This window comes from Cucumis sativus, chromosome 1 (genome assembly GCF_000004075.3).
Source record: "Cucumis sativus cultivar 9930 chromosome 1, Cucumber_9930_V3, whole genome shotgun sequence".
Lineage (NCBI taxonomy): Eukaryota > Viridiplantae > Streptophyta > Magnoliopsida > Cucurbitales > Cucurbitaceae > Cucumis > Cucumis sativus.
Window position 1 is genome coordinate 3,043,367 of NC_026655.2, and position 27,735 is coordinate 3,071,101.

At 35.1% G+C, this 27,735-nt stretch overlaps 2 protein-coding genes across 9 annotated transcripts in view; both read right to left on the minus strand.

The window, feature by feature from the left end:
* Positions 1–13,287, minus strand: part of LOC101214226 (B3 domain-containing transcription repressor VAL1) — a 31,159-nt gene extending 17,872 nt beyond the window's left edge. Inside the window, exons 1-3 of one of the 5 annotated variants that reach the window (XM_031883669.1) lie at positions 12,623–13,273; positions 11,594–11,675; positions 11,349–11,450 (exon numbers count right to left, since the gene is read on the minus strand). In XM_031883669.1, the coding sequence (XP_031739529.1) occupies positions 11,349–11,450; positions 11,594–11,675; positions 12,623–12,735 (297 nt within the window). In that variant the 5' untranslated portion in view covers positions 12,736–13,273. Of the gene's footprint in view, positions 1–11,348; positions 11,451–11,577; positions 11,676–12,622 lie in introns of all 5 variants that reach the window. The other 4 variants (XM_031883673.1, XM_011651101.2, XM_011651109.2 and 1 more) reach the window with 4 other exon arrangements.
* A 10,879-nt stretch (positions 13,288–24,166) lies between these two features.
* The window catches only part of LOC101208136 (probable LRR receptor-like serine/threonine-protein kinase At1g06840), a 48,234-nt gene continuing 44,665 nt past the window's right edge, over positions 24,167–27,735 (minus strand). For 3 of the 4 annotated variants that reach the window (XM_031888626.1, XM_004137324.3, XM_031888629.1), the window contains one exon: positions 24,167–24,811. In XM_031888626.1, the coding sequence (XP_031744486.1) occupies positions 24,473–24,811 (339 nt within the window). In that variant the 3' untranslated portion in view covers positions 24,167–24,472. The remainder of the gene's footprint in view (positions 24,812–27,735) is intronic. The other variant, XM_031888632.1, reaches the window with a different exon arrangement.

Below are 27,735 nucleotides of genomic sequence, written 5' to 3' on the forward strand. Positions count from 1 at the left end.
AGTAACTAAATTTCCTCCAACAAAGGAGCAGTAACCAGAAATGGATCTTCTATCAATTGTGCTACCTGCCCAATCAGCATCAGTGTACACTTCAACATTTAGATGGTCATGTTTTTTAAACAATATACCTTTTTCTTTTCCTGAAGTAACTCTCAAATATGTTAGGATTCTATAAACAAACTGCATCAAAGTGAGCTGGTCCAGGAGCATGCATGAACTGACTTACCATACTAGTTGCAAAAGTAATTTCAGGACGTGTGTGAGAGAGATATAAATCTTCCCACAAGTCTTTGGTACTTTTCTTTTTCTTTTTATCTATTTTTCAATAGCAGCTTTCAATCTTAGGTTCTTCACAATGGGAGCTTCACAAGGGGGATTTTGTTACCCTGCAGCCAAGTAAACTTGTTTCTGTAAATAGATCAAGCATAAAATTCCTTTGGTTAACAAGAATGCCACTTTTGAAATTGGCAAATTCCATGCCTAGAAAATATTTTAAAGGTCCTAGGTCTTTGATTTGGAAATCACCGGCTAACTTTTTCTTCACAAAAGTCAATCTTGTCTCATCATTGCCTATAAGAATGATATCATCAACCTAAACTATCGAAACAATAACCTTGTCATTTCCTATGTGTTTATAAAGCATAGTATCATCGGCTTGACTTTGACTAAATCCATGCTCGTGATGTTTTTTCAAAACGTTCAAACTAGGCTCTAGGAGATTGTTTAAGACCATATAATGATTTCTTTAACTCGCTTGTTAATCCTGAGATTTACTTCAAAATCAGATGGCAAGTCCATAAATACCTCTTCTTCAAGATCCCCATTGAGAAAAACATTCTTAACATCCAGGTGATAAAGAGGCCAATCAAAATTAACGGCAACAGACAACAAAATTTTGATAGAATTAATTTTAGCAACTGGAGCTAATGTCTCTTGATAATCAACTCCATAGGACTAAGTAAAACTCTTAGCAACCAATTTGGCCTTGCACCTTTCAATAATACCGTTGGCTTTACACTTTACAGTGGAGACCCACTTGTATCCAAGTGTATTTTTGTCTTTAGGTAGTTCAACTATATCCCAAGTGCAATTTTGTTTTAGCCCATTCATCTATTCCATCATTATCAATTCCAGTTCAAATCATTTAGAGCCTCATGTGTTTTCCTTAGAACAAACAAGTTGATTATCTTGGAAGCAAAGGCTTTATAACGGTCAGACAATCTGTGATAATAAAGATAGTTTGCAATGGGATAACTTTCCCTATGGGCAATTGGAATTTCAAGATCAGAGACATCAGATAAGGAATTTTGAGAAGGAGAACTTGAAAAATTATGAGAAGTACTGAGAAATATATGAGAAGGAGAATGTAAGTTACTTGGATTTGCATAATCATTCATTAGAGAATTAGATTGGTTCTGTGATAGAACAACTCTATGTTCTCATTAATTTAAGTCGAAGTTTCTTCTAGTATAAACTCACAGTTCAAGTTTTGGACTTGTCAAATCAATCTGTAGTGTTTCTCCCCTTAAGAACTTTTCACACATGGCATTGAAGGAATAGAACTCATAAATTCAGAACTAAAGATGTTTGGGGTTAGTGAAATGTCTCAGAAATCATCTACAAGGTTAGATGTCTCCTCCTGAAGAGAATTTAGGCTAAAAAAATGTTGATTTTCTAAGAAAGGCACGTCCATACTCTAAAAAGCTTTTTACTTTTTGGTCGAAAGGCCAAACCATTTGTAAGCCTTCTTAAGGGAGACAACCTACAAAAATGTATTTAACAGCACAAAGATCTAGCTTAGTTAGAGCAAGGGAGTATGAACATAAACAATACACCCAAATACTTTTATTGGTAAATCAGAAAACAATCTAAAACTCTTTGAAGTGATTTAAGGGAGTTTTAAAATTCAAAACTTTAGTTGGCATTCGATTGATAAGGTATGCAACAGTAAGAACTGCATCACCCCATAAATTTTTGGTAAATCCATAGAAAACATGAGGGCACGAGCAACTTCAAGTAAATGTCTATTTTTTCACCCATTTTGCTGAGGAGTATCTTGACATGTAGCTTATCTTACAAAAAAATTGGTCAATTATTCGTTAAAATATACAGTGCCATTATCAGAGTGAAGAATGTGGACTTTAGTTTGAAATTATTTTGAAACTGGATCTCAATCATATTGTAAAACTGAACAAGAATCTCTTTTACTTTTGACTTTTATGTTAAAAGATAAAGCCAAGTTAAACGGGTGTGGTCATCTATAAAGGTAACAAACCAACAATTACCACCATGAGTCAAAACTTTAGACGAACCCCAACCATCAGTATGAATCAAGTAAGATGGTGAGGAAGCCTTGTAAGGTTTGGGCAAATATGTGGACGATGATGTTTAGCAAAAATGCAACTTTCACATTGAAAAATTGAACAATCAAGATCTTTAAATAAATTTGAAAATAAATACTTCAAGTAAAAGAAATTTGGATGTCCTAATCTATGATGCCAAAGCCCTAAGCTATTTTATGACTAACTGAAACTTCATCCAAGTAATAGAGACCATCAATCATCTTAGCCCGTCCAATTGTCTCCCTCGAGTTCTGATCCTTAAAGTACAATGAGATTCATAAAATACAACATGACAGTTAGCATTCTTAAAGATTTTACCAACAGATAACAAATTGTAGGCTACATGGAAAACAAAATGTAACATGAGTTCTATTGACAAAGGAATAGTTCCTTATCCTACAATAGAGGTAAAACTACCATCGATAATTCAAGTCTTTCATTGGGAGAGTATGATTCAAAAAGACAACGGAGACTAGTCACATGATTCGATGCTCCAGAATCTATAATCCACAAAAAGGAGTTAAGTTAAGTGAGGGCTTGAGAACAATTACTTGACTGTGCCAAGGAAACACTAGGATTACTAGATGATGAATTGGTCTTTAACAGCTTTAGCATTTGATCAATTTGCTCTTTTATTAAAGAGGCTTGAATCCACAACAGTACCGTTGGAGGCATGTTGATGAGAATTTCTCTCACCTTGCTTGGAACTTCTCCCATTTGCAGGTTTTTCATGGAGGTTTTAATAAATTTCATGTGTATCTAGAGGTTTATTGCAATAGTCACACCAAACACGAGATTTCTCGTGTCTTGTTAGATTGGTCAGACACCTTCAAAAGCAATATTTTCAGTCACCAATGCAGAACTTTCAACTGAATCAATAGTTTTTTTTGCCAACATAACATTCCTGTGAATTTCTTCCCCCGTGAACTTTAGAGAAAACATCATTAATATTTAGAAGGGTAGTTTTCCCAAGTATCCTACTTCTAACTGTTGATTTTATGGAATTAATCTATATTTCATTCATTATTTAATAGAGATACAAGCCTATATATAACCATAGAGAAATACACTTAAGGAAATAATATCAAATAATATCTCCAGAATAATATCTCCTCAGAATAATCTAATTATATTAATACCCTCCCTCAAACTCAAAGTTGAAATCACAAACTTGAGTTTGCTAAGAACTAAGAAAAGAAACAATATATCTAGAATAGAATAAAAAACCCGAAGAACAAAAACAGACAAAGAACTTCTAGGTTAAAACAAACCCACGAAAAACTTCCGGGATAGAAACATAGATCCTCGTATAGAGATCTATAACAAAACCTAGGAAGAACGAAACAAGAACTTCGGGGGGCAAAATGAAAGAGCAAAACTGAAGCAAAGTAGAATCAAAGCTGGACGAAAACAGGATCGGAATTGGACAGAAGTGTTTTGTCGGATCAAAATGGAACCGAACGAACTAAACTAGAGCAAGTCATAATCAGATTAAACAGGAAATCTGGGGCGAACAGAACGGAAACTGAACTGAATGGAGCAGAGAGGCTTAGCGGATCTAAACAAAAACAGAAACGAGGCGTCGTTGGATCTGGGCTTCAATCTAAACTTTGAAGGCAGACATGAAGGATGGGTCTGAACGAAATTAGACAGATCTGGAACAGATTGGAGGCAGACGCGAGGATCTGAGGACATGGGGTTTCATGGTTTTGTTGGGACAGCGTAAGGAGATGGAGCAACGGCAACGAAACGCAGCGGCGAGCGGAGCTTCTCGGACGACGAAAAAAACTGAAACTCTTCGGCTGGGCGTTCAGCTTCAACTGACAGAGGTTCAATCGGTTGCTTGGCTAACGGAAAAACAAGAGGTCGGACGAAGAACTATGAAGGAGATGGCCGCCGCAGACGCTAGTGAAAAACGAATGGGGTTTCTGGGGTTTGGATGGTGGCAGATTTGAACAGCAATGAGTGACAAAGGGAAGGTGCAACGACAACGGCAAATTTGCAGATCTAAGGGGCAGCTTCAGCTAATGGGAGATGATTCTGCCTCCGTTGATGAATGATCAACGGAGGCAGAGATCAAACGGGATGTGGAGGCTAGAATTCAATAAGGCGAAAACCCTAGAGCTCTGATACCATGTTGATTTTATGGAATTAATCTATATTTCATTCATTATTTAATAGAGATACAAGCCTATATATAACCATAGAGAAATACACTTAAGGAAATAATATCAAATAATATCTCCAGAATAATATCTCCTCAGAATAATCTAATTATATTAATACTAACCTCATCAAACTCAACATTGAGACCAACAAGGAATTTGTAAATACAACGTCCTCTACCGTCTTTCTGTAATGCTTTTGGTCTTCTGTAGACTTCCACTCATACTTATCAAAGAGATCAAGGTCTTGCCAAATTTTTTAAGGGAGCGAAAGTATTGTGTAATGGTGTTACCTCCTTGTCAAATTTCACCTAGTTTAACATTCAACTCGAATACTTGTGTCTAGTTGCCCAGTTCCCTGGCTATAGAGTAGCACATGTAGTTACAGTTAACGTCTTCAACCAAGGAATTTACAAGCTAGGTCATAAGCATGGAGTTTTCAACGTCCCACACGGCAAATGAAGGGTCAGTTGGGCTAAGGGCAGTTTTTTCTCTAGTAATATTACCAATTATTCCTTGTCCACGAATATACATCCAGCCATAGGGGTGAGCATGATAGATCGAAAAACCGAGCCGACCCACACGGCAAATGAAGGGTCAGTTGGGCTAAGGGCAGTTTTTTCTCTAGTAATATTACCAATTATTCCTTGTCCACGAATATACATCCAGCCATAGGGGTGAGCATGATAGATCAAAAAACCGAGCCGACCGACCAAACTGAAGTCGGTCGTTGGAAAATGAGAGGGGTGGTCGGGGTCAGTTTCGAAAAGTTTCAAATTGAGAATTTCCAAAAAGTATTTCTAAGTGTTAAACCAACTCAACCTACCCGACCAACCAACCCTTACTCATTGATGTTGAGGTCAGTCTAAACATTTACAAACATGTGGGGTCAATTTTATCAAAAAACTGACACCGACCAACTGATGATCACCCATGTCGGAACACTTAGGGACCAACAAAGAAATTTGTCTCCATTAAGCCAAATGGTAGTGATTTGAACAGTGGAACTGCTGACTAGGGTGCGCTTTTCTACAACCTTGGTGGTAGTGGACTTGGTGTCTGCCATATTGCTAAAGAAACATTTTCTTCATTATTATTACTACTGTACGACCCTGTTCTACATTAAACCAAATCATACTCATCAAGTTTCCCTGTACGACCATGTTCAGCTTCATTATTACTAATTTCTATTCTGACCTTAGTCGTATTACCACTGTTCTTTTCTTCCACATTTTCAAGAACAGCAACATCAGTCCCGTCATTCTCACTCATCGTATTATTAGTACAAGGTTCAGTAGGGTTTTCCATACCTTGATCTCGAGGAGGTTCAAGGTCTTGGACTAGAGTAGGCAGCTGACTAGTAGGAGACCTAACTTCCTTTATGAGATTCCTCCTATAATACGTTTTTCAAGGAACTTGGTGTGTGGGTAGGACTCTGAGATGAGGATCGACGTCGGACACGGTACAAAGAGTAGGTTCGATAAATTCGAAGGTGTTGTTAGACTCTTCACTCATACTCTCCCCCGAAGATGGCTAACGGGAGAGTAGGGTTGATCCTCACAAAAAGTAACATCTATAGTGACAAAGTATTTCCTGGACGTTGAGTGAAAACATTTATAACCGCACTGATGAAGGGATACCCAACAAACACACATTCCTGAGCCTGAGGGGTAAATTTGGTCTGATTATGGCCAAAATTATAGACATCAGCGGTACACGCAAACACACGAAGAGGAACCTCAAAAATAAGACGAGTAGAGGGGTAGGATTTCTTAAGACAATCTAAGGGAGTCTGAATGTGGAGGATACAAGAAGACATTCTATTGATTAAATGAGTTGCTGTAAGAATAGCATCTCCCCACAGGTATGAAGGGAGGGAAGTGGATAGCATAAGGAAAGGGGGTACTTCTAGAACGTGACGATTTTTTCGCTCGACCACCTCTTTCTGTTGAGGAGTGTAGGCGCATGAATTTTGGTGAACAATCCCTTTGGAGGCTAGAAATTCACTAAGGTTATGGTTTCTGAATTCTCGACTATCATCACTCCAAAGAATTGTAATTTTTGTATGAAATTGTTTTTCGATGGAGTGATAGAAGTTTTGGAAAATAGAGGAAACCTCACATTTATCGACGATAAGGTAGACCCAAGTAAGACGGGTATGAGGTGGGGACCTTGGAAGGACCCCAAAAGTCACTATGGATAAGGTTAAATAGTCTTGTGGGTTTATATGGTTGCGAGGGAAAAGAAACCCAATGTTGTTTTGCCCAAATACACACATCACAAGATAACGAGGAGACATCAGTTTTAGAAAATAGATGGGAAAACATTAAACATAAAGTCATGTCCAGAAATACTAAAATAGGAAGACAGTAAACTAGCCTTAGAGATACTACTATCGGAGGTGTCATCGTCAAGGATGTACAGTCCCCAGCTATGTCGGCAGTTCCAATCATCCTCCCCTAACTCAAGTTCGAAAAACAAACAGATTCAGGTAAGAAAGTAGTTTTACAGTGCAGCCCACGAGTGATCTTATTGATAGATAACAAATTGTAAGAAAGCTTAGGATCATGCAAAACATTATGGAGAGAGAAACCATCAAAGTGAACTATTTGTCCTTGGCCAGCAATCGGGGCGAAAGAGCCATCGACTATCCAATTTTCTCATTACTGCCACAAGGGATATAAGAGACAAAGTGCTCTGAAAAACTTGTCAAGTGATCTGTGTCCCCAAATCCAAAATCCAAGATATCTTCCCATCAACACTAATAAGACCAAGCGACTGATACATACCTGACCAAGCAATGACACCTAGAGTAGGAGGGCTAGTTTAGCTAGTAGTAGGGTCAATTGACTTAGAGGTGCTGACAATCTCCCTCACACCGGTACGCCCTAAGTTCTATTGCTCGTTGGAGGAACGTTTGTTACCTCTTGGGGACCGATTGTGGAGTTTCCAATACCGATCCTTGGTGTGCTATTGTTTTTTGCACTGCTCGCATACGAGGATTAGTTTTAAACTATTCTTCTCATTATCGTGGGTAGAGAATCAAGCACTAAAGGTAGCAAAGTTAGTTATATAATTCGAAGGTACATTAGGGAGCGAAGTTACCAGGTTCTTTGAATACATTGGTAGATTTGGTCGATTTAGATTGTGTCGAGGATGCACCAACTTCAAAAACAACTCCGTTGTAGGTCTGGTTAATCCCAGGACCACAAACATATAGTTGTCTGTAACCGAAGGGTGCCGATGACTCACCCGCTTCAATCCCTTATCTATTATGGAGTTAGTCAGCCTCGTTCCCATAGAAGAAAGGTTGCTATAAAGGGTCGAGGGACAGACTTGCATTGCTGTACAGATTTAACAGTTTTGCAGGTTGTTGTCTGGCAGCGATGGGCACACGTGTGGCGGCAGATGACCAAAAGGGTAGGCTGGTTGGATAAACGACTGGACGTAGAAGAGGTTGGGCTGAGCGGTGGGATGAAAGGGCAACTGCGGTGGTCCCACACACCTGACAGAGGCGGTGGTGAAATGGTTTCTGGCAAAATAGTTGTGCAGATGACGGTGAGGGTTGACCCATTCGATAGAGAGACGACATTTGAATCCTTTGGAATAGTTTTTCAATGGCGGCGGCGGCAGCGATTCCAGCGGCAGCCTCCGGTTCAATCTGGGTTTTTCCTAAACTGTTTACTAGAGTTTCGTTGTTGCTTTGCTCTGATACCATCTTGAAAGCAATAAAAGTGAAACCAAGACTTACGTGGAAACCCGACAACCGGGAGAAAAACCAATGTTTTTAGTTTTTATTATTTTTCTGATGAATGAATACAATAGGTACAAAGAGGGAGAATAAACAGAATACAATAAGGAGAAAAAAGGAAAAGATTTAGGAAATAGGAAAAATCTTCCATATTCTTTCCAAAAATACTCTAAGGAAGCCCACTAATTCTAACAACCGGCACAAGGGGTATAAGAGATGAAGTGCTCCGAAAAACCTGTCAAGTGATCTGTGGCTCCCAAGTCCAAAATCCAGGGATGTTTCCCATCAACGCTAATAGGGTCAAGGGACTAAGGCATACCTGACTGAGCAATGATGCTTAGAGTATGAGGGTTGGTCTGGCTAGCAATAGGGTTGGTTTGGATAGCTATAGGGCCAGTGGATTGAGAGGTGCTGCCAGTCTCCCTAACATCGGCACGCACTGAGTTCTGTTGCTCGTTGGAGGAACATTGTTTATTACTTCCTGGGGAACGACCGTAGAGTTTCCAACACTAATTGTTGATGTGTCGTTGTTTCTTAGAGTGCTCACAAACGAGGATTGTTTTTCCACTATTCTTCTCATTATCATGGGTCGAGAATCAAGCACTAAAGGCAGCAGAGTTAGTTATATAATTCGAAGGCACATTAGGAAGCGAAATTATCGGGTTCTTGAAATATATCGGCAACTCAGTTGGTTTGGAATGTGTCGAAGACTCGTCCGCTTCAACCCCCGATCTATTATGGATACCATCAGTCCTGTTATTATAGATAAAGAGTTGTTGTAAAGGATCAACATCGAGAACAAACAGATCTGAAAGTTTTTGTGGTGGCTGTCCATAATCAGAGGGCATGGGCGGCGTGTGGAGCTGCGATTGACCGGCAGGCTATAACCGTTGGACAGCCGACGACGAGTAGAAGGGATTGGGATGGGCGGTGAGGCAAAACGGCAGAGGCACGTGGGCCCACGCATCTGACAAGAGTGACAGTTGTTGTTAAAGATTTTAAAAGCTTCCTTTCGATTGTAATGTTGTTTCTTATGGTAATGTTTATAAAGAAAATTTTCGTGTTATGCTTAAAGTAAGAATTTATGCGTGATGATTCTATTGAATGCTATGTTTGTTGTAAACCATTAGTCTTATTCCTATCAACGAGTTGACTATTATGTGGACATAAAGAGTAAAGGCAACCATGTAGAAAAGGCCTGCATAGTGGAGTGAAGCTTGCCAATGCATAAAAGATATGTATTGAGCTTAGCGGCCTGAGCAAATGGAAATGAACTACGAAATTCTCCAAGGGATCTGTTGATGAAAAAGCCATCACAGTAGTCTTTGTGGGAATGGTTCATGTTCCTGGCGAAAGGAATAATGAAAGGCTAATGTGTGATTTATGATTTATTGAAACAAGGCGTTGAAGCTTGTTTTATGAAATGATTTTATGTGTTGCATGCCCAAAAAGGTTTTCCAAAACTATCACTCACTAAGTAGTTGACTTATGTGTTAAGTTTCCCTTTCCTCAGACGATCAGGCGTTGAGGCCAAGTAAAGAAGAGTAGAGGGAGCAAGCAAGGTGTTTAAAGTGGGAAGACTCTTGAAGGCATTTAAGTTTATTTTATAATTCTTGTATTAAGAAAGCATGCAAAGTGTAAAATTTGAATCATTTGGTTTAAAGTTAATAAAAGAAGTTTTTGTTGTTATCCACTGCGTTATGGAATATTTTCTTACCGCCTAAATTTAAGGTTTAAATTTAAAATTGCTAGGTGATTAAGTTAAAGACTTAAGCTGATTGTTCTGGCGTTTATTCAAGGCGTCATAACAGCTCAAGTCATACCACGTGCCACATGGAAAACTTCAAAACGCATGCGGGGCGGGGCATAACATGAGCGGAGGGCAATGCTAAGTACTGGATGTGTTGCATCGTAGTAGTTAGCTTAAGTTTTGTAATCCTTTATGTTGTAAGTTGTATGCTTGCGTTGTAACAAGATTGTTAATAAAAGGATTACTAATTTTTTTTATATCGCATGTTGTCCTACTGCATGGTAGAAGCTTTCACCAGCATGATCACACTTAAGGTTTAGGTTAAGTTGCAAGAAGTTTTAGACGTTCTGGTGTTTCACCTCGAAACGTCGGTTCGCCTAAGTCATGTCCATACTTGGTACGTAGAGGTCACATTTTGAACGGGGGCATGACTCGACACTAACTCTCTTACTTTCATTCTTCCTCTATTTGCTTACTTTGCTTGCTTTTCTTTCTTTGCTTTGGTTCACAAATGAGGATCACATCTTCTATTTATAGACATGAAATCCTTGCAGCTCAAGCCAAATATTTCTCTAGAATTGTAACTATTCTAGATATTTTTCATCTCATCCTTATTTAAAAGAATTCTAGAATTTCTTAATCTAAAAAATTTAGGATATTTCTAGATTTTTTCTTTTAGATATTTATTTACACCTTTCAACGTAATTCTAGAGAAATCTAATTTACACACTAATGAAGTATTATGGATACTTCAAGACTCTTCTAGACTAGCGAGTGTTGCTATATATTTAAACAAAGCCACATTGCATATCCTGCAGGCTTTTCTGCTAGTGATTGGTACTAATTTCAGCTTCACTTAGAGCCAAAGGTCGGAAGTACCCAAAACACAAAGAAGGTGTGTGTGTGTGTGAAGAATAAACTTCTTAAATCACCAATTGACTCTAAGGTTTAAGCAAATTGGTAAGGCAAATTTAATATTACATCACTCAATACTCTCCCTCACTTGTGGGCTTGATATATGAACACCCAACAAGTGAAAATCAATTTTAGTTGGGGAGAAAATAACATTGTAGGGACTTAAACACATGACCTCCCTAGACCACATGCTCTGATACAATTCCACTGCAAGGGTTTGCATTTTAACAAAACATTCATAAATTTATCATCAAAACCATAACTGATTACAAACGAGCAGCCTTCCATATCATGCCAACTCAAAGTTTATTTTATGTGAATTTGAATATGCTAAAAGCAACAAAGAGAAGCATTGAAATGGGTAGAGAAACTGATGTCAAATCTAAGTGTAATCAGAAGTTGGCTAATTCAGATACCAATCTTACCACACCAAGTCGAGATCTTTTCACACAACCTGTGCACCCAATACCTCCATAATCCAGACATTCAAACATAGATTTAGAAACTATACACCCACAGTGAATTCTCTGAAATAGAAAAAATGTTTCACATATAAGATCACAATTAGAATTGGACATGGACAGATTCCTACATACGTACTTGCACACACATAAATTGAGACTGAGAGAAGGCATTTAAACTAAAGGTCATTACCAGCACATTTGCATACCTTGCCACAAAAACTGCAATCCCTCCAACCAGCTTCCTCTGAGTGATATGTATCACAGAAGACTAAATTTTCATAAGCGGATCTAAATCACGCACAGTATGAAGGGACAGTGAAGGATTAGAAGATACAGAAGATAGTGACATCAATTTTAATATAGCATAACACTACAATATATAAATCTTTTCTTGTCAATGATAAAAAAAAAAAAAAAAAGTAAAGATAGATCCCTCGTAGCATGAAATAAAAGCCTAAACAGCCTACGGAACTAAATAAACTGGGTAAAAAAGTAGCCCAAAACAAAAAAAGTGATTTAAAAAGAAATTAAAATAAAAGAAAACAAACATGTTGCCCTCTAAAGCTAACAAAATTACAAACATCAGTATTAACTGAGAGAAATTAAGCTTCAATATGTATAGCGAGATTCACATGAAGAGATTAAACTGTATGGGTGGTAATAAAAGGAAATGAAAAATCCTCTGCACCGTATGAAACTCTGTTATACACGCTTCTTAAATTCTTTAATAGAATTCTCGACAGCAATGAATAGAAACTAGAAAAGAGAATATTTTCTTTAATTATAACTATTAAAAAGAAATAGGAAATTAAATTCTATGTGTATGCATGTATAAACTTTCCTTGTCATCCTGCCCTTTGAGCAACCCATTTTCCAGAGAGAATGTGGAGGCATAATCCAAACTTTGAAATTAAACTCTCATCTAATCGGTCAATGTGGATGGAACATCTTATGCTTCACACACTCAAATTGGACATTAAGTAGTACAAGCTCAACTCAAAGTAGTCATAACGAATATTCACCAATTGATAAATCTAAATGACCTAGTTAATTAATTGGAAATTTTGGATAGGAGGATGCGAGTAATTTTCGGTAAATGAAAAGATAGTTAAAGGGGGAAGGGCAATATTAGGAATTTTGATATATAAGATGGGTAGAGGGAAAAGGGAAAGAAAGGAATGCATTTAAGGAAACTGGGGTGGGAAAATCAAATGAAGAAATAGAAGGGAAAATACCCGCAGTTAAGGCAGAGATTTGCGAATCCGGCGGATCCCAGAGGCCATCCTTTGGTCCAGTGTAGGGAGGTGGGGGCTGGGCAAGACGTGTTCATGCAGCGGTTGGAGGCCATAGAAGTGGAGATCAAGCAAAAGAAAACCCTAAAATAAAAGAGGTTTAGAGAAGAGAGTGAGAGAGGGGGAGGAATGGGGAGAGAGAAATGAGGCCATGGAAGGAGATCAGGGGAGAAGGCTTTTTAGCAGTTAGCAGTGCAATGGAGAGAGAAGAGAGTGCATGCAAAGCAACAGATGCATAAAATGCATGCACGACACTTGAACACACGCCGCTCCTCTCCTTCACCGTAACAACCTCTCTTAACAGTCTTTTTTCTTTTTCTTTTTCTTTTTCTTTGTTTTTCTTTTTTCTTCTTCTTCTCTTTTCTTTTCTTTTCCTTTCTTCTCTTTTTCTCTTTTGATCTGTTTTGTTTTTGCTAATGTTTTTCATACACTCTTACCCTCAGCCCTCCCACACACACGCACCCACACGCACCGTCTCACCAAACTTCCCCTATTACTTCTTTTAAGTTGCCGACACGTACATCCACGGCAGTTATTTTTAAATCAACTGTCTACGGTAACACATCAACAACTATTTTGGGTGTGACACCATCCCAATCTCTCTAAGTTTCCTTTTTTTAAAATAAATAAATAAACGTCCAAGGCTATGGCTGGAACAGTTGTCCACCCATACCTCACCACCCCACCCCCCACGCCCACTGTATTTCTACCATTTCTCTCTCTATTTTAATTATTATATACAATTTTTCTTTTAAGTAAGATGAGGCCAATTATGAACATTTGGAATAATGGTCACTAAAATAATAATTAAATTGCATCTAAACTCTTTCTTCTTTTTTAATTACCCTCATATTCATTTTATTCAACGCTGGAAAAGGGAGCTATCATACAGACTATAATTCCGTGATATTGTATTATTGTTGACTTTATCGAAAGTTATGCCTTATGTATTTAATGCCACATCAACGCTATTTTCCCCTGACGAGATGAAATTAGTTTTCAGTCTTTTGATTTTTAGTTCTTACTTTCTAGAAAACCAAAAAAGTTTAAAGTTTTTCCACCAATAAAATAAAACAATAGTTTTTCAAAACTTTTTTTAAAAGATAATTTATTATAAATATTAAAACTGTTTAAAATAACTTACAAAATATAACAATTTTTTTTATAGTATTTAAAATTTATTAATATCTTCCTTCATGTTACTCTATTTAAAAATGCTCTTTTTAATGTGTGTTGTTCTTTTTATTAAAAGAATGGTTGTAGTAATAATTAAAAGTCTTTCATCAAATGGTTCTCTCTCATTCTAGAAATAACCATGTTCAAACAAATTTAATTTTTTTAATTCAACTATTTTATTTATATTCATTTCAAAATAGTGTGAGTACAATATTTAATGTTTGATAATTTTATTTTCTATCGAAAAACAAACTTTAATCGCTAAAGTTGATGACCTTTCTATATGATAGACATTTTATTCTTGTTGATCTTTTTGGATGATCGGCCTTTTAAACATTGATTGATCAACTTGGATCAACATTTGACTTGTTGATTAACTTGAATCGATTTTTAACTCGTTAATTAGTTCATATGATTTTTAATTTGGTTTGTTGATTGACTAAGATTAACTTTGACTTTATTAGGTTGGATTGGCCTATGGCTTGTCGATCGACTTGAATCTACTTCTAGCTCTCGTTGATTAGCTTGGGTTGGTTTTTGGCATGTTGATCACTTGGGATTAACTTTGGCTTGATCGAGTTGGATAAGTCAATGGTTTGTTGATTTGCTTGGATTGGTTTCTGAATTTTCGATCAATATGGATCATCTTTGACTTGTTGATTGGCTTATGGTTCTTTTTGGTAAGGTTATATCGGTCTCTTTTGATATGTTTGATGCATACTCCTGGTTTGAAGAAGTTGAACACATGGATACTCTTAAGTTGAAGTCGTAGAAGAACTGCATCTCTAAAACTTCAGTGTTCAAGTGTGCTTACTTCAAAAGTTAAAGAGTTGTAAGGTTGTTGAGAAAATCCTCTCTAAGTTGTCTGAAACATCTAATTTTTCCACTTTAAATGAAGAAGAATCCTCTATTTTTGAGTGGGCTTTTATGAAACTGGGTTTGCTTAGTCCATGAATATGACCCATTGGGCCCAATTAATTGGATATTGGGTTTGGGAGGCGTTTGGGTCAAAATTGAGCAAAAACTTTAACCCAAATATTAATAGGCTACGGCTGTCAACAATAATTTTTACTTTGGAAAAATAGCAAAAGTAATTTTAAATGGTTAATAACCCAACATAAAAATTATAAAAATAAATAAATAAAACAATTTCTTAAATGTCTTTACTCAATCTGAACAATACAACTGTTCATCTATACATCAAATACATTATAATTGAAATTAACATGTGTTATATAAAAATTTCTCCCCAAAAACGTAAAGATTAGAAAACTTGTCATTAATGGAAAGCTCCACCGCTCACTACCTTCTTTCGTTAACTCTAAAGAAAATCATTTGAACCTCTTACAAATCTTGCAAAGGTATCGTAATAAATTATGGAGTGGGGATTTGTACCGGACCTCTTGTCTACAGGAAGATACAGGTGCCAGTTGAGATAAGCTCATGTTGGCATTTGTTTTTTTTTTCATCTTCTTAAAATCTTGCAACTGATTTTTTATTTTATTTAAACTTTGTCCACTTACTTCTATTTCTCTTTCATTCAGATGCTTTTTTTTTCATTTGAAACCCTATAGAAAACCATTTGAAACCATTCAAAGGCTTTTCTTTTTTTGAAAAAGCTCGAATATGGTCATTGTTGTTGTGGCTTCTGTGATTTTGGAAGCTTAGAAAGAGAAGAACCGTTTGAATAAAAATTTGTTGTTTTTTATTATTTAATTATATGATATATTTAGATATAACAAAAGGTTTGTTTTTATTATTATTATTATTATTATAAATTATAAAATAAAATGTAGAACAGTATCTCCTCCATTTTAGGAGCAAACAAAGGGATTAGTTTGTATTATTTGTTTTGAACATTTATTATTTTATAGATATTGTAGAAAATCTAAATATGAGAATGAATACATTATTCAAATACAGTGTATTTCCAACCAAACAGTTGGTGCATAATCAACAACTACAACTAGGAATTTCAACATAACTAACATAAGCCAATACACAAAAAGATCTGAAGATGGGAAAAGTGTACAATAAAGTCAAACCTGTCGTAAAAGAAATTTGAGTGCAAACACCAAATTATTCATAGTAGTGAAACTTAAATCGAATATTAGTGTAATTCAAAATAAAAATTTCATACAAAAATTATTCGTACAATTAAATAATTCTTTTAGATACAAATCACACTATTATCACGGTTTTTATGGGACCTTGATATTTAAAATCAAAATTTTAGTACTTTGGCGGTTTCTAATCAAATTTTAAAATAACACTTATGGAATATATAAAAAGATATTAACAATATTATCCTAAAATTTTGAAATTATGTTTGTCATTAATTTAGGAGAATCAATCAAGAATCACGATGTTTATAGATGATAAAAATTTTCTTAAAATAATAATATGCATGCTAAATGAACAATAATTATAGGAGAAAATAAAATCATTTTATGAAATGATTGTTAAATGAACTATTTCATGAAAATTTTAATTTCAAGTTATTATTATATTAAATAAACAATTTTATGGAAGGTTGGTTAAATGCATAATTATACAAAAAATAAAATCTTAATATGAAGTCGTTATTATATCACGATTATAGGGAAAGATAAAATTATAAATTGAAAATTTGAAGATATTTCAACTAAACTTTCAAATTCAAATAATAAAATAAATATTTATAAACATTGAATTATAAATATGAAAATTGTGCATTACTTATGATATAATAAAATGTTACTAAATATTAATCAAACCTTATGAAACGTACAATGAATAAATTATATTATCAATCATTTATGGATAGAAAAAAAGAATATGAATTAAATAGCTATGAGTATATATATTATGAATGATATAAATAAAGTTTTAAATAGTTAATTTGAAACCTCCAAATAGAAAAATGGGGTATAAAATGTTACTAAAAATTATCCAAATCATTATATGAAAAATTATGTATTTATATGATATAATAAAATGTTACTAAGAATTAACCAATCCTTATGAAATGTACAAATGAAGGAATTACATTATCAATCATTTTATGGGTAGCAAAAATAGTGTGAATTAAATAGCTATTATTATTATTATAGGGTAGTAGTACTTACAGGGGAAAATAAAATATTTCATGGATACTACTACTATACCACTACCACTGCCACGACTACCACGACTACTATGACTACCACCACCATCACTATCACTACTACCACCACTACTACGACTACTACTACTACGACAACTATTACTACATAATTTGATGTTGGAAAATGAGATCAATTTCGAAAATAAATATTTATTTAATATTTTTATAAAACTAAATGATATGCAAATATTCGTAAATATGTGTTATATTTCATTATTTTACTATGCACAAATACAATGTATCTGATAAAAATGAGTTTCAGTCTATGAATGGATAAAATGGTTGAAAAATTGTAAAATAATATATACTTTAGGCGATTTTGCTAAAAATCAAATTATTTTTAGGATTTACTACTTTTCAAATTGTACTCTATTATTTTGTCATATTAATATTAATTGAACCCATTTATTTTAGTTTATCTAGAGGTCTTGGTATTACTAGGATTAACCAATCAAAATATTTAACTATCAACTTGGAACACTTGTCAACTTTTAACTGGTCACAAATTTGATAACTTGTAATTCTTTAATTAATTCGACAAATGACGTGACAATATGTGATTGATCCAAAATTTATCATTAATTCAACAATGTTAAAAATATTTTTTTTAGTTAGCTGTTGTTTGTAACATTTTTTTGAGATAGAAATTAAGTGTAGGCTAACATTTTTCTTTAAGAAGATTTAAGTATAGTAAAATCTACCATGTTGTGTTTGAGACATGTAGTTGTAAAGTAGGAGTTACGAATGTCACGCCTTATTTAACCCAAATAGTTTTTTTGGTCTCGTTGATAATTTAGCCTACGAAAATTCGGCCGATTTTTGACCATATGAAAAAAATCTCGAAAATTCACATCTAACTACTAGGTGACCTTGCTTTAAGTAATATGAAAGTTTTTCCCACAAAAACCGCTCGGAGATGCCCCAGACTCAGTTTTTATTTTTCTCCCAATACTTTTCTTCGAATGGTTTTGTTATTTTCTTTCATTTTGTGGAACCTATTTGGACCGATGATAGTCGGCGGATAAGTGTGAAAACACATCTACATTGCACACTGTATGACATAGAAAAATATCCTAGGGCCTAGGGGTCGGGTGGGGCTCGTTGGTGGTGTACAACGGTAGCGCCAAAAACGGTCAAAAAATGGTCAATGCTTTAGCCTACGAAAAATCGGCCGATTTTTGAGCATATGAAAAAAGTCTCGAAAATTCACATCTAACTACTAGGTGACCTCGCTTTGAGTAATATGAAATTTTTTCCCACAAAAATCGCTCGGAGATGCCCCAAACTCAGTTTTTATTTTTCTCCCAATACTTTTTTTCGAATGGTTTTGTTATTTTCTTTCATTTTGTGGAACCTATTTACACCGATGATAGTCGGCAGATAAGTGTGAGAACCCATCTACATTGCACACTGCATGACATAGAAAAATAGCCCATGACCTAGGGGTCGGGTGGGGCTCGTTGCTTGTGTACAACGGTAGCGCCAAAAACAGTCCAAAAATAAGTATGGTTTTTCTTAGGCCAAAAGCGAAGAGTTCGCCACTCAAGTTTTGATACCAAAGGGGCTCAATGCATTTTACTTGGCCTAAACGACTTAACTCCCTTTCGTTTTTTTTTTTTTTTTGATGTCGTTTGACGTGACGAATAGTAGGAACTAGGAAGGTCTGCTTTTGCTTAGACCAAAAGTGAAGAGGTCGCTATGTAAGTTTTGATATCGAAGGAACTCGACGTATTTTAGTTGGCCTAAATGGCTAACTTCCTTTCATTTCTTTTTACGGGCTGTTGTGCGATGTGACGAACAATAGGAACTAGGCAAGTCTGGTTTTGCTTAGTCTAAACGTAAAGAGTTCGGTACACAAGTTTTGATACTGAGGGAACTCGACGCATTTTACTTGCCTAAACATGTGAACTCTCTTTTGTTTCTATTTATGGGTTGTCGTGCAAGGTAATGAATGGTAGGAAGTACGCAAGTTTGGTTTTGCTTAGGCCAAAAGCAAAGAGTTCGCTAGGCAATTTCTAATACCGAAGGGACTCGATGCATTTTACTTGTCCTAAATAGTTAACTCTTTTTCGTTTCTTTGTAAAGAGTGTGATGTGAGGGGAAGAACGGTAGGAACTAGGCAAGCTGGTTTTATGTAGGCCAAAAGCGAAGAGTTAGCTACATAACTTCTGACACAGAACGAACTAGACGATTTTTACTTGGCCCAAACGAATTAACTCCCTTATGTTGATTTTTAATTACTGTCGTGCGAGGTGACAAACGGTAAGAACTAGACAAGTCTGATTTTGCTTAGGCCAAAAGCGAACAGTTCACTACACAACTTCTGATACCGAAGGAACTCGATGCATTTTACTTGAGCTAAATGACTTAACTATCTTTTGTTTCTTTTGACGGGCTGTCGTGCGATGTGAATTAATGGTTGGAACTAGGAAAGTTTGGTTTTGCTTAGGCTAAAAGCGAAGAGTTTGCTACGCAAGTTCTAATACCGAAGGAACTAGATGCATTTTACTTGACCTAAATGGCTTAGCTCCCTTTCGTTTCTTTTTACGGTATGTCGTGCGGGGTGACAAACGGTAGGAACTAGGCAAGTCTAGTTTTACTTAGCCCAAAAGCAAAGAGTTCGCTACATAAGTTCTGATATAGAGGGAGCTTGATGCATTTTACTTGCCTAAACGGCTGAACTCTCTTATGTTTTACGGGCTGTCGTGCAAGGTGACGAACAGTAGGAAGTAAGCAAGTCTGATTTTGTTTACGCCAAAAGCGAAGAAGTTGTTACGCAAGTTCTGATACCGAAGGAAGGGACTCGATGCATTTTACTTGTCCTAAACGACTTAACTCTCTTTCATTTCTTTTTACGGAGTGTCATGCGAGGGGAAGAATGGTAGGAACTAGGCAAGTCTGGTTTTACGTAGGCCAAAAGCGAAGAGTTTGTTACATAACTTCTGACACCAAAGGAACTCAACACTTTTTACTTGGCCTAAATGGATTAACTCTCTTTTGTTTCTTTTGACGGGCTGTCGCGCGATATGAATTAATGGTAGGAACCAGGGAAATTTGGTTTTGCTTAGGCTAAAAGTGAAGAGTTCTCTATGTAAATTCTAATATCGAAGAACCTCGACATATTTGACTTGGCCTAAGCAGCTCAACTTCCTTTTGTTTTTTTACGACCTATCGTGCGAGGTGAAGAACAGTAGGAACTTAGAAAGTCTAGTATCCATTAGGCCAAAAGCAAAGAGGTACACAAGTTCTGATACCGAACAATCTCGATGCATTTTACTTGGCCTAAACGGCTGAACTTCCTTTCATTTCTTTTTACGGACTGTCATACGAGGTGACAAACGATAGAACTAGGCAAGTCTGGTTTTTATTTGGCCAAAAGCGAAAAGTTTGCTATGCAAGTTTTGAAACCGAAGGGGCTTGATGCATTTTACTTGAAATTTAGACATCTTTTAGGTCTACGAAGATGCCAAATTTTTTTTTTCTTTTTTTGCAAAGGTATTGTAATAAATGCTGGGGTGAAGATTTGAACCCAGGACCTCTTGTACACATGAACATAAAGGTGCCAGTTGAGCTAAGCTCATGTTGCTCACTTTGTTTTTCCTTTTTAATAGTTTCCTTCTTTTAGATTTCCAGCTCTCTATCTCTTATTTGATACCTACAATTCATATTATCAATTACACATTATATTATTTTATAATTTATTTTAAGAAAAATCCATTAACACACATTTTCAAATAAACCAAAAGAAAGCAATAAACCAAAAGAAAGAAACACCAACCAAAGCAACAATATTTTAGAATAATAAAACACACAAAAAGGCAAAACAACACCACACAACAATGAAAGTAACCAAACAGAAGGAATAACAACCCCACAGCCCAGGGACAAGCAAAGAAAGGAAAGACGAAAAGAAAACCAACTAAATAAGATCATGAGCATTCTCACATCGAGAAGCAGCACGAGCACGTATATAAGAACGAATGAGCTGAAACAGAACCATAGACTCACGAGCCTGACCCCTATGGAGATGATGATTACACTCCTTCCAGATAAAGTAAATCGTAGCACACCAGAGAACACGTCACAACTTCCTTCTCACACCCTTCCTAATACTCTGATGACAAATCCAAGATAACTCAACTTTCCAATATCTAATCATATTTTCAATCTATTAATTTCCAATATCTAATCATATTTTCAATCTATTAAAATGCATTATCGAGTAAAAGGCTCATTTAATCTTTAATTAATCTAATAGTAATTCATGATAGGATGATATTTAATAGCAATCAATACAGATTAAATAATTAATCATTACAATTAAAATAATTAATAAGTATGATAGTTTACGACAATCTAAAAGAATTTCGATCAATATAAATATGTTTAATAGACTTTAAAATTTTCCACCTCTAATTGAAGTTTTTATATGTATTAAAGAGATGTTGCAAATATAGTAATCAACTTATTTTAAAAATTGTACCGTACAAAAAAAAATAAAGATTTATTTGGGCCAAAAAATAACAACTTTAAAATTTTATTAAACTCATTTAATGTTTAAAATTTTATTATAAATAAAAATGAAAAAATTGCTTGCTTAAATAATTTGAATTGGATATATTTTGTTAGTTTTAATGACAACATTTGGCAAACTAATAAGAATAAGAATAAGGAAAATTGTTGTAGACGTCAAAATTAAAAATATTTACAAATATAGAAAAATTTTACCTTTAGATCACAATAAATGTTTGAAATCTATCATGTAAACAAATAATTTTTTTTATTATATATGTAAATAAGATAACTCATTTTACTATATTTCGAAACATCCATACTAATAATAATTCAAACCTAATTATGATTGATACCATCTTAACTGTTGGAATTTTTTGTCATAAAACTCGTAGTTTGTAATCATATTCTGTTTCAATAAAGTTGTTATTGAGAAATTAAATATTATAATCCTAAATCCAATAAATCAAGTTCCAAGGCTATGCCCTAATCCCTATATGATATATTTTTATGTTGTACATTTGCATGGTGCACTATTGATTCTAAAAAGAATAAATGGTCCAAAGTCCAGAAACTTAAAGAAAAAGTTCATTAACCACACAATAGTATTAAACAAGGGAAAGTTCATTATATAATGTATACTATACTACACAATTTAAGAAAGAAAATTAATAACATGAAACAATTAGTTAAAGAAGATGTCGAAAAATTCACAGTATTTTAATCGAAAAATTAAAATGAAATATGCACTCACCGGATAAATTGAAGGTGATGGCTGAAATAAGAAAGATTGATTGGTGAGAGATAAAGCAAATGGTCAAATTATTGGGTGAAAGACATTGGAAAGTGAATGAAATTCTTGTTGAAGGAGAGGATCGAAGATACAAAACCTTTGTTAAATGTACAATTAAGATAAAATGGTTACTTTTGCGAAAAATATACCGTATATTACTACCATATTTGACTCAAATATATACCATAATTAAATTGCAACACTAATAAATGATATATTATAAGTAAATAAAAATTAAAACATTTTTATTTAATACAATAAATAGGTAAGTTTTAATACATAATAAATGAGATATAATATAATTATGATATTATATTATTATATATTTCTAAAAATAAATTTTATATAATTAATTTGAGAGATATAATGGTCAATAAAATGTCAAAAATCTTATTTAACTTAACGGGACTTTAAGACATTTGTGTAAACTCATGCAAAATAGGTGTTTTATCTATAATTTTCTATTATCATACTACTAGGACTAAACATAGAGCAGGTTACTCCTCTCTAATTTTAGAGATAAAAAGTGCCATATATTTATAACCATAAGCTCAAAATATAACTAAAGATCCATAAAGAAGGAATAAATGCTATAACGAAATCCTAAAACATGAGTTCAGATCAATATTTGTGAATTTCATAGTGGGAGACGCTCATGTTTCATAAATATCCCCATGATCCATACACTTTTAGTCCTATTTGGCTTTGAATTCTAAAAAAGAACACTTATAGTCCTTGGTTATTTGACCATGAGTCACATTTGTCCATTAGCTGACCAATAAAAAAATGATGTGGAAAGACAGTGATGCAACAATTTTTGTTAGTTATGATTTGATTTATGATTATGTGTAAAATGGTGTTTGTTTTCATTTTATTTTGTTTCTCTTCCTCTCCATCTCCCTCCTATTCTTACCGCTCCGACTGTCCCATTACATCTTCAATTATTTTTCTTCCTCTTCCCCTCTCCGAACGACGCTCGACAGCCCACTCAAGTGCGATTTTCCATCATCACCATCTCATCAATATTGATGGATATGAGTCATCCGAGCGCTCTAATTATTGTAGTACCCAACCTTTCATTTAATCCCATCATTATCTCCTCTGTATTTTCACTTTCAGAGCTGGAAAATGGTGGTCTAGCACATTCCCCGCCATTTCCATTCCCATTTATTACTATCACCTCAACTTCCTACAAGCATCTCACCAGCATTTTTCCTTTTTTCTCGTGGACACACCCACCCTATTTCCTTTTAATCACTAAATCACAATTCTGCCATTCTCCATTCTTTGAAAGGATAATTGAAGGGTGCATTGTTTTTCTTTTGTTAATGACATTTTCATTCTGCACAAAGTTCAGCAACCAAATATTTTGGGTTGTCCCCAAAATTCAAAATTTTCAATTTGCCCTCCTTGATAAAGTACCGCCCTGAAGATAAAGATGATTGTTGGTCGACCACTGATTTTGTGATTAGGCGTGTGAAAAAAGAAAAGTCAAAGGTGGTAGATGGAGTAGGAGAGAGGAAGAGGGATAAAAATTAAATGAAAACAAAATAATACATCAACCCTTTGTCACATATCTTTTCGCAATAACCTCAATGACCCTCTAAAACAAATTTTCAAATCTCTAAGACCAAAAACTGTCTATTTTAAAACCTCAAATACCAAATCACAGTACTTAAAAGTGTATTTTAAACATATAATATTTCAAAAGATTCTTTCTCGAACCATTATTTGATAATTTTTTAAAAGGGCCTTAGCCCTAGACTCTAGACCTTACCTAGGATCCTAAATCCTAAAACCCAACCCCTAAATCCGACCCGTAAAGTCTTAAATCCTAAACCAATATCCAACTCAAAAAGTGTATGAAAAGCATGATGCTAGATTTGCAAATTATTGTAAGCTACATGTGTTGTTACTTTAGACTTGATTGCTATATTTACAACTACCTCAAACAAAAGCATGCTTTTTAACATGAGTAGATATAATTTAATTTTACATATTAGGAGGATTTGAAAAGTACAGCAATATCCAATCCTATATACAAACTGAGGTTCAACTTGTTGACGTGTTCAACAGAGGCTCTACAAGAATGACATACGCGGCCTATCAACATTGTTGAAATAGTATGAAACAAGGCTCCTAAACTTAGTCTGGATCATATTGTTTTCTATCTTGGCATGATGGTTGGAGTTACTCCACTCACAAGATCACTGCCAGAGACTTCTGATATGTAATAGTTCATATTGGATGATGAAGATGGGGGACTGGTCACTTTGATGACATCGTTGATCAAAGGCTCTGAAATTTTCGAATCAGACTCTGGCAGCATAAGCCAGATATTTTCAAGCGTTCGCACAACTTCTACCATTGAAGGGCGTGCATCTGTATCATCTTGGCAACACTTCAAAGCCAGTGTCACGAATTTTTCTACACATTCAGCGGGATAAGAACCCAGTCGACCATCAATTATGGAGAAAATTTTCCCAGACTGATATGCACTGTTAACCTGTTATTGACCGTACATACAATTAAAAGAGATACAAGTGTAAGTACACTCCATTGTCTATGCATTCAAGATAATGTTAGATACCTAGACTACTATAGGGTTAGGGTTATAAAGGTGATTAGATATTTGGGCGGTTAACCTGTTTGGTAACGTTTCCGTTACCTATTTCTTGTTCCCGGTTTCTTGTTCCTTCATTTTTTAGAACAAGAAACGGAAATGTGTTGGATAACTGTTTCTGTTTCTTGTGTTTGATAATTGTTTCTTGTTTCTTGATTTTCTTTGAGATTTATTTTTTATTTTATTTACATTTAATTCAATTAAATATCAAACAAAAATATATGTCCTCCACTAAACATAAAAAAAATAAATTATCAAACCTATATAGGAAGGTCTTTTTGTAATCTTATAAAGAATGAGATAAAGATTGAGATCTGAAGAATAGAGTTGGCGTGAGGAAGATGAAAAACCACGACGAAGAGGAGGACCGAAACCCATGGCAAAGAGGAAGACAAAAACTCATGGCTAAAACATAGATCTGGCAAAAACCCATAAATTCGACGAAAACCCACAGCAAAAACACAATTCACCCAAAGAGGGAGAGGCATCGTGTAGAAGAAAACGATGAGAGGCAAAAAGAAAGACAGTGAAGATGAGAGGAAGAGTAAGAGTAGATGGTTATTTGGGAAAGACGATGGAGATAAGAGGAAGAAAAAGGAAACAACGTGGAGAGTGGTTATTTGGGGAAGAAGATGGAAATAAGAGGAAGAAAAAGAAAATCACGAGAGGAAAATGGAAAACGAAAATGAAATAGAAAAAGAATTGAAAAAAGGAAAAGGAAACCAATAAAAAGAATTGAGAAAAAGGAAAAGGAAACCAATAGAAATAATTGAGAAGATAAAAGAAACCAATAGAAATAATTGAAAAACGGAAACGAGAGAAACTACTTTTTTGTTCCCAATAATTCCTTATAAAATGAAAAATGTTTCTACTTTTTTTTAGAACGAGAAACAGAGAACGTTACCAAACACTTCTATTTCATAAAAAATGAAAACATAAACAAGAAACAGGGAACGTTACCAAACGGGCCCTAAGGGTTCCTGTTCCCTGTTTCTTGTTTCTTGTTCCATGTTCCATGTTCCTGATTTCCTATTCCTTCTTTTTTAGATCAAGAAACATAAACGTATTTGATAACTGTTTCTTGTTTCTTGAAAAAAGAAAAGAAACAAAAAATATGTTTGATAACTGTTTCTTGATTTTTTTTTAAGATTTATTTTATTCACATTTAATTTAATTAAACATCAAACAAAATATATATGTCTTCATTAAACATAAAAGAAATAAAATTATCAAACTTAGATTGGAAGGTCTTCTTGTTATCTTATGGAGAACAAGATGAAGATTGGGATCTAAAGGACAAAGCTGGCGAGAGGAAGACAAAAACCCACGACAAAGAGGAGGACCGAAACCCACGGTAAAAAGGAAGACAAAAATTCACAGCTAAAATACAAATCTGGCAAAACCCACATATCCAACGAAAAGGAAGGGTGTAAAGGTAGATGATGAGAGATGAAGAGGAAGACAGTGAAGATGATGTAAACTTGGATCACATTGTAGCTCTTAGTTAATTTTCAATATATGAAATATATTGATTCTACTTCCTGTATCCTAACAAATTGGTATTAGAGCAACAATCTGGATGAGAATTGGAAAAACGATACAAAAATGGATGGAAGAACGACTAAATGGGATTGATCAAGAACTTGCTGGAATTTGTATGAATGTACTAAAACTGCTAGCGATTGAGGAGAAGTTGAGATCCTTGGCTAGGTGTGTTGAGCGATTGAGCATTCAAATGGAGGATAACACATCACAACAAATGAAATTAGGAAGTTACTGATTGATCATCACGTCTTTAGATCATCGTTAGGGGACGAGTCAAGCAAAGGAAAGAAGGATGACAAAGAATCGGGAGAAACTCCAATATTGGTCAAAGAATTGTGGAAAATAGAGATGGATCAGAACAAAACAAAAGAAAGCAAGGACAAGTCGGAGAAGAATCGAGGAAGGAGAAAAATATGAGCAAAGAAGAGGAGAGGTAGTCGAAGAGAGATTGAGACCTTATTGAAGTTGGAGAGATAAAGAAACAAGAATGTTCACACGATGAAAAAGAAAACCAGGCACGGGTGGAGGAAGAAAGTTATAAAGAAATACCTAATACTAGCGGATATATGTCAGAACAAGAGGAAGCAAAAATTGCGAAAACTAGCATGGTTGATAAAATCTTGTGGAAAAAGTGGTTGCAATGGCTGTACAGAGAAGGTTAAGATGTTGGGGAAGAGTGACCGATAAGAAACTATAGAGGAAGGTCGGCGGTGATTGCTTGTGAGGCCTGAAATGAAGACTCAAGTGAAGAAAATGTTGTTGCTCAAAGAAGCAGAAAATGCCTAATTGCGATGGAGAAAGACGACGCCGATTGTTCATTGATTGGGATGGCAAAGAGTACGGAAAATCGAATCGCTGCCAACTGCACTGGAAGGAGTTAAAAGGGGAAGTCAATGAGAGCAGAAGCATCGATTACGGCAATCAAGGCTAAGTTACAGCGGTCGGCAACGTTGATAATGGCAGGAAAAGTCGATCTACAGTGGCCCGAGAAGGTGGTTTGGAATAGGGGTGAAAAGCGTGAAGAGGTGGGAGAAGTAGTTGCTGACCACGTAAAATGTCTGGAAATGGTGCCAGTGACGTGGTAGAAATTGATAGGAAAGAGGGTAGGGTTAGGGCAAAAGAAACAAACGCTCAAATCTTGGGTTTTACTAGTTCAAATGGGCTTCCACTTATTCTAAATAAAACATTGGAGGCCCATCATTCTGTAGGTGAAGTAGGTGGTGAGTTCCAAAAATGGGAGGGAAGAAAAACGTGTCGGATGT